The sequence below is a fragment of the Lipotes vexillifer genome, unplaced genomic scaffold (genome assembly GCF_000442215.2).
Source record: "Lipotes vexillifer unplaced genomic scaffold, Lipotes_vexillifer_v1.1 scaffold253, whole genome shotgun sequence".
Classification (NCBI taxonomy): domain Eukaryota; kingdom Metazoa; phylum Chordata; class Mammalia; order Artiodactyla; family Lipotidae; genus Lipotes; species Lipotes vexillifer.
The window spans coordinates 2,663,793-2,671,656 of NW_006780322.1; the positions used below are offsets into that span (position 1 = coordinate 2,663,793).

Here is a 7,864-nt window from a genome sequence, read left to right on the forward strand (position 1 = left end):
AAAAAAAAAAAAAAAAAAAAAAACTATAGACTAATTTCTCTTATAAATATAGATACAGAAATTATAAATAAACTACTGGCCAGTCAAATCAAACAATGTATTAAATAAATAAACATGTATGACCGAATAGGGTTTACTCCAAGCATACAAGCTTAGATCAATCAACCTCTGGGAAATTTTGAAACGGAGTCAACATTTCACAACATCATTTATAATAATAGGGAGTTTGTGAACCTAAAAGAAAAACCCCACAGGATTATGCAAATAGAAATCAAAAGGCTTTTGATATAATTCGGCAGCTGTTTGTAATGCAATTCTATGTAAAACAGGAATGGAAGGTAACTCCTTGAATACTAGACTATTTATCAAAGCCAACATCAACATCCTTCTAAATGGTAAAATGCTAAGCCTCTTTTCTTTTCCAATAAAATCAGTAATGCACAGAGAGAGATGCCTGTATCACCGTTGTTACATAATGTTTTTTGGAATTTTTGGTTTATACAATAAGACCAAAAAAAGAAATTGAGAAGTATACCAATAAACATAAATAGAGAATGTTCTATTTTTAAAAAAGATAGTGAGGGAAGACCGTATTCTTCAGAAATGTTAAAGAAAGGCTGTAGAGGGCTTCCCTGGTGGTGCAGTGGTTGAGAATCCGCATGCCAATGCAGGGGACTTGGGTTCGAGCCCTGGTCCGGGAAGATCCCACTTGCTGTGGAGAAACTAAGCCCGTGCGCCACAACTACTGAGCCTGTGCTCTAGAGCCAATGCACCACAACTACTGAGCCTGCGCTCTAGAGCCTGTGAGCCACAGCTACTGAGGCTGTGCGCCTAGAGCCTGTGCTCCACAACCAGAGGAGCCAGCGCAATGAGAAGCCCGTGCACTGCAACAAAGAGTAGCCTCCACTCACCACAACGAAGACCCAATGAAGACCCATTTTATAAAATAAATAAAGTTATCAAAAAAAAAAAAAAGAAAGGCTGTGGAAATATTCCAAGTTATAGGAGGCTAAACAGACATGATGATTAAATGTGATACCAGGCCCTAGACTGGATCCTATACTGGAGGGAGAAAAAAGACTTTATTTAGGTCAGCTTATAAATTGGAATATAGGTTGTAGATTAAAGTATCAATGTAAATTTCTAAAGTTGATAACTACTGTGGTTGTGTAAGAGAATATCCTTATTCTTCAGAAATACACACTAGAGTTTTGGGCATAACTTACTCTCAAAATATCTAAAAAAAAAAAAAAAAAATTAACCATACACACACACACACACACACACACACATGCATATACACTCAGAGCAGTGATAGAACAAATGGGTAGATGGATATTCCTTGTACTATTTTTATTTTTGCAACTTTTTATAAATTTGAAATTGTTTCAATAAAGTCAAATTAAAGTATGCCAGTGGAAAAAGAGACGTAATTCCCTTTATTTGCAGATGATATTGTATATTTAAAAAACACTAAGAGGATCTAGTTAAAAACAAAAACAAACAAAAACAACCCCATCCAGGATTAATAAGAGAATTTGGCTGTATACAAGATAAATATATAAAAATCAATCTCAGATTATTTTCCATTATGTTATTATAAGATATTAAGTATCGTTCCCTGTGTTATAGAGTAAATCTTTGTTGCTTATCTATTTTAAGTAGTTTGTACCTGTTAATCCTGCACTCCTAATTTATCTCATAATCTGAAAAAATATATATATAGGGCTTTCCTGGTGGCACAGCGGTTAAGAATCCACCTGCCAGTGCAAGGGACACTGATTCGAGCCTTGGTCCAGGAAGATCCCATATGCCGTGGAGCAACTAAGCCTGTGCGCCACAACTACTGAGTCTGCACTCTAGAGCCCATGAGCCACAACTACTGAGCCCACGTGCCACAGCTACTGAGGCCCGTGCGCCTAGAGCCTGTGCTCTGCAACAAGAGAAGCCACCGCAATGAGAAGACCACGCACCACAACAAAGAGTAGCCCCCGCTTACCGCAACTAGAGAAAGCCTGCGTGCAGCAACGAAGACCCAATGCAGCCAAAAATAAATTTATTAAAAGAAAAAAAAATTTCTCATTTAAAAAATATATATATATATATAAAACTGATTCACTTTGCTGTACACCTGAAACTAACATAATATTGTAAATCAACTATACTTCAATTAAGAAAAGTGTTCCCCCCAAAAGAATCACAGAATATTAAAACGTATCATTAAACAAAATTTATGCAAAAAGTGAAAAAAACCCAATCACTATTTTTTTCCATTCCAGCAATAAACGGAAGAGGAAATGGAGAAAAATATTTCATCCACAATAGGGCCAAAACCCATAAAATATCTGGAAATAAATTTAACAAGAAAGGTACAAGAAAATAATAAAATCTTACTGAAGGACAGAAAACAAGCCCTGAACAAATGGAGAGCACTAGTGCTTTCCAAGACAGAATGACTTACTATCACAAAAATATAAATCCTTTTCAAAAATATATAAATTCAATGCTTTCCCAATGGATTGTTTCTCCTGGAACTTGATAAAATGATCTTAAAATTCATGTAAATGTCTGAGAATATCCGAAAACAGTTATGGAAAAGATCAGGGGTGGAGGACTTGCCTTGTCAGATATTGAAACGTGCTCTAAAGCTACTGAGGTCAAGTGGTCAGTGTTGGCGTGCGGCAGATGAACGGAGATGTTGGAAGGCTAGAGTCCAGAAACAGAGCCCAAATTTTAGGAGACTATTAGAGAACAAATGTGGCATATAAATTCATAGGGAAAAAGAATTTATTGTACAAATGGTGCTAATACACTGGTTATCTATCCCTATCATAAACACAAATGCATTCCAGGCATATAAAATTTTAAATATAGGGCTTCCCTGGTGGCGCAGTGGTTGGGAGTCCGCCTTCCGATGCAGGGGACGCGGGTTCGTGCCCCAGTCCGGGAGGATCCCACATGCCGCGGAGCGGCTAGGCCCGTGAGCCATGGCCGCTGAGCCTGCATGTCTGGAGCCTGTGTTCTGCAACGGGAGAGGCCACAACAGTGGGACGCCCGCGTACCAAAAAAAAAAAAAAAAAAAAAAAAAATTTAAATATAAAACTAAAACAAAATACCAGAAGCTTTTCTTCTTTCCTTTTTTATGGAATAATCCAGTTAAAAGCTGGATAAGAGAGACATCTTTAAGCAAGATAAGAAATCCAGAAGCCATAAACAAAAAAATAGAAATCTTTGATAATATAAATATTTGAAATTTCTGTATGGCAAAGATACCATAAACAAAGGTGAACAATAAACAAAGTAAAATGTACAACTCAATGTGTAGGAAAAGGTCACAGAGGAGGAAGTGCAATCTCAACAGATAAAAAGATACTCAGCTCCGCTAGTCATCAGGGAAATGCAAATAAAAGCAAGATAGGACTAGTCTTAAACATTAGGCAAAATTACTGGAGAGCACATATTTAGTGATGGCAAGGATGCTGGGAAGTGGGTCCTCTCATGCATGGCTGGTTGGAATATGAATTACCACAACCTTGCTGGGCAAGCAATTCTGCTCCAAATTGTCAATATCTATTTAAAAATAAATAAAAACTTTGAACCAGCAATTCCATTTTGGGGGAATCTAACCTGTAGCAATAAGGGCACCAGTATAAAAGGGATATATATTGCTATACTATTTGTAATAGCAAAACCTGGAAACATGCTGATTGTCTATGAAAAATGGAATACATCACAGTACATCCATACCACGGTATGTCCAAACCATAGTCGCTATCAAAAAGAATGAGTAAAATGTGTATCTACTGACATGGAGCAAACACTCGATACATTTGAAGAGACTAACAAACACCAACGTAAACATCTAACTTGCTTATATCTGCCCATATACATTTACACTGGTTGTCACACGAGGTTGGGAATAAAGAGGTTAGGGGCAAATCGTTAACTTTGTGTCTTTTATTTCACTAGTTACAAAAAGCATGTTTTGTGTGTGCGTGTAATTAAAATGTAAAAATAAAAATGGGGGGGGGGAATTCCCTGGCGGTCCAGGGGTTAAGACTCCGAGCTCTCTCTGCAGCGGGCCGGGGTTCCATGCCTGGCGGGGAACTAAGATCCGGCAAGCAGCGCCGTGCGGCCAAAAAAAAAGGGCGGGGGGGAGTAGGGGAACATGTTCAAGTACAGTGAGGTCGTTGTCACCATCACGACTATCATTATATCCCCTGCTGTCCACATACCAGTGACCTTCAGGGCCAGGGAAGAGGGGTGGATGGCTCAATTCTCCTAAGCGGTGTGAGTAGGGTGGGGTCCTCCCCCCAGGGCTCCCTGCGACCGGAGGTTGAACCTGAGACAGGAGGATTCCCAGCTCTGACAGTCACTGAGAGAAGCTCTGGCTTGGGGGTGCCAGGAAGGCGATCTTGTTCCCTCCCAAACCACCGTCAGACCCCGCGGAATGGGGTCACTGAGGGAGGGGGCTCGCCCCAAGAGGAGTGCTGAGGTCCGCGGAGGGGCTGATGCCGGACAGCCTTTGGCTTCATAACCACAAGAGGGAGCCCAAGAGCAAGGACTGCGAGGCCCCGGGAAACAAGTTAAATACAAGTCCTGGCTCCAACCCTTCTTCCGGTCTCTGTGGGCCTGTGTGTCTCTCTCTCTGAAATGGCCACTGGCCTCATTGTCTGGGGCGCAGATGGTGGGCCGCTAACCTCAGGAGGAAAAATGCTTGACAGAACACCGGCCTGAGCGGGCCCCAAAGCAATTAGGCAGTGGGCCCAATGAAAAACAGGCAGCAGGCTGATAAAAACCGATCCTTTGGGAACTTCCCTGGTGGTCCAGTGGGTAAGACTCCACGCTCTGGGAACTAGATCCTACACGCGTGCCGCAACTAAAGATCCCACATGCCGCAACTAAGACCCGGCACATTCAAAATAAATATTTTTTAAAAATTCTCTTTTACCTTAAAAAAAAAGCGATCGTTGTTATGTGGGTTTGTGTGGGTGATGGAGAGGGGAGGAGACGTGGCACACTGTGTGTCCCCGAAAGACGAAACATCACAGAAAGTGAACTTTAAGCAGCAGAGAGGTTACAGCCAGTTAGGAGGAAGAACTCTCAGAACCATGGCGCCCAAGCATGGAGGGTGTTATCTGGAATCCTCAGGAAGAGAATGCCAGTTATTTGTTTGGGGGGAAGGGTGGGTTTAGCCACTTAGAGCAGTGTGTGCAGCGGGAGAATTCCAATGTGCAGCAGTGAGCTTTTATTTATACCCCGTTTCCCAGCCGCAGACCTGATTCTCTCAGCTCTCATTGTTGGTTACTAAGAGAATTGCAGGGAGTGTGGATGATTCAGTGCAGCCCACCTCCTCTGCTGGAGATTCAACCGAGTTCCCAACCAGCCAGGGGTCAGGCATAGGGGTGCTGTCGCATCCACTCAGGAGCCTGGGAAGTTCTTAGCAAGCCTGGCAGGACTTGGACAGGGCCTGCTGCCTCCAAGGCTTCTCCCCATGACAACGCCCAGGGCAGTTTGGGAACTCCTCTGGAAATTGTTTTTGGAGCTGATGCACACACTTTTCTTTCTTTCTTTCTTTCTTTTTTTGCGGTACGCGGGCCTCTCACTGTTGTGGCCTCTCCCGTTGCGGAGCACAGGCTCCGGACGCGCAGGCTCAGCGGCCATGGCTCACGGGCCCAGCCGCTCCGCGGCATGTGGGATCTTCCCGGACCGGGGCACGAACCCATGTCCCCTGCATCGGCAGGCGGACTCTCAACCACTGCGCCACCAAGGACACCCTGCACACACTTTTGAAAACTTTTTCCCTGAAGAGTTTGGGAGCAGCCACAGACATTTGGAACCTAGTCTGGTGGGTAATGTGAATCTCCAACAACGGCCGGTTTGAATCACAGAATATAGCAGGCGGAAGATCCTCTAGAACAGCGGTTCCGAGGGTGATCCGGCCCTCCGGCAGCATTAGCCACCGGGAGCTTGTCAGGAATGCACATTATTGGGCCTCAACCCAGGCTGCTACCTTAAGAGGTTTTCATACAATTTCAAGGCCCTGATTACCTGTCTAAGAACTTTGGATCTATGCAAAATTCTTCCCCCAAATATTTTTCCATTTGAGAAGGATAGAAGCAGAAAGCGTTATTGCCTGTGTGATTCAATTCGGGCAGAAGGTGGCGCTACAGAGACAGAATTGTGGCATTTTTGCCCAAGCAACTCTAGAACAAGGCATGTGGGACAGTGGACAGGGGTGCATAAAGGTGCCTTCTCCATCTCCTGCACTTATGAGACTGTCAACTTCTGATTCCTTTCCTTCCCTCTGCAAGCCCAGGATTTTCTGGGTGTCTCCCTCACCCAGTTACTCTGTTCTACACGAGTTACTGATGTGTCCAGTAATCACAGAACCATAGCCTGGGAATCTATCTCCAGTTTCCTAGTCCAGCCCCACATTACAGCTGGAAAATGGATGTCTGCATAGGTACTGACTCTCCATACAGAGTCCTATATAGACTGGCAGAGGTGGGCAAAGGGGCAGGAGATTCACCAACTGTTTATTTAATCAGGCATATTAGCATTTCCGCATTCCAGGCAGGGCTCTCACTAGCTGTTCTCAAGGAGGAATAATAACAATACATTTATCTGATTTGATTCTCACAACAATCCTATTGTCATTTTTTTTTTTTTTTGACCTTGCTGCAGGGCATACGGGATCTTAGTTTCCCAACCAGGGATCAAACCCATGCCCCCTGCAGTGGAAATGCAGAGTCTTAACCACTGGACGACCAAGGAAGTCCCCTATTGTCATTTAATGGATGAGGAGGGCTTCCCTGGTGGCACAGTGGTTGCGCGTCCACCTGCCGATGCAGGGGACACGGGTTCATGCCCCTGTCTGGGAAGATCCCACATGCCGCGGAGCGGCTGGGCCCGTGAGCCATGGCCGCTAAGCCTGTGCGTCTGGAGCCTGTGCTCCGCAATGGGAGGCAGGTGGGAGAGTCCTGCCTTCCAGGGAAGTTAGGCACAGCCATTCTACTGATGAAGAAAGAAGCACAATAGCTGCAATGCCCCTGTTCATTGCTGGTAGGAGCAGGTCTGTTAAGGCCCACAGCGGGGCCCACAGGAAAGGCGGGAAGAGAAAACCTCGGGTGGCCAGGGAGGGAGAATGTGGAGGTGGGTGTCTGGGGATTTGGAAGAAGGGGGTGGGAGCATGGGGGCCACCGAGGGGCAGGGGAATTTAGAAGAGATCAGTACAGGGGCCGGGAGCATTGGGATTTAGCCGTGGTGCCTGGGAAGAGACAGAAGTCTTACCTTGACCTGGTCCAGCACCACCAGGGGCCCATTGACGCTGCACACGGTCCTGTAGGCTGGGGGAGGGGTGGGGGTGGGTGAGGGTCTCACACCGACACCCGGACAGACAGAGACAGACACACACACATAAGCATCCTCCACCTTCCCTCCCTCTAAGCACCACTCCCTCCCCTCTCTGGAGCCTGGGCCGTCAGGGTCATTAGCTGTGACAGGGCCAGCCACCATTGCTGTAAGGGTCATGCCCCTGCCCGCAGGGCCCCCGCTGCCTCGGACACCTGCAGGAGGCTGGGGGAGGGCCAGGGCAAGGGCAGAGGCCCCTCGAGTCCTTCCCTCCCACACCCCCAGCCATCAGAGGCCTTTCTCCTCTCTGAGGCTATTTCCCGTCTGGCCTCGGCCCCCACTTACCCACTACTCCCTCCTCTCTGACCCACAGCATTTCCCAGAAGCTAGAGATGTGATGAGAGCTGCCCTCCCTGCACCTCAGCAGGGCCACACTTCTCTCCATCGCCCCACACTGGCTGGGCACTGTGTGTGTGTGTGTGTGTGTGTGTGTGTGTGTGTGTGTGTGGGG

The 7,864-nt window shown here is 45.8% G+C and overlaps 1 protein-coding gene across 1 annotated transcript in view; it reads right to left on the reverse strand.

Moving 5' to 3' along the window:
* Positions 1-7,864, reverse strand: part of ATP6V1B1 (ATPase H+ transporting V1 subunit B1) — a 25,871-nt gene that overhangs the window by 11,582 nt on the left and 6,425 nt on the right. Inside the window, exon 2 of the mRNA XM_007453397.1 lies at positions 7,294-7,349. Within this exon, the coding sequence (XP_007453459.1) occupies positions 7,294-7,349 (56 nt within the window). The remainder of the gene's footprint in view (positions 1-7,293; positions 7,350-7,864) is intronic.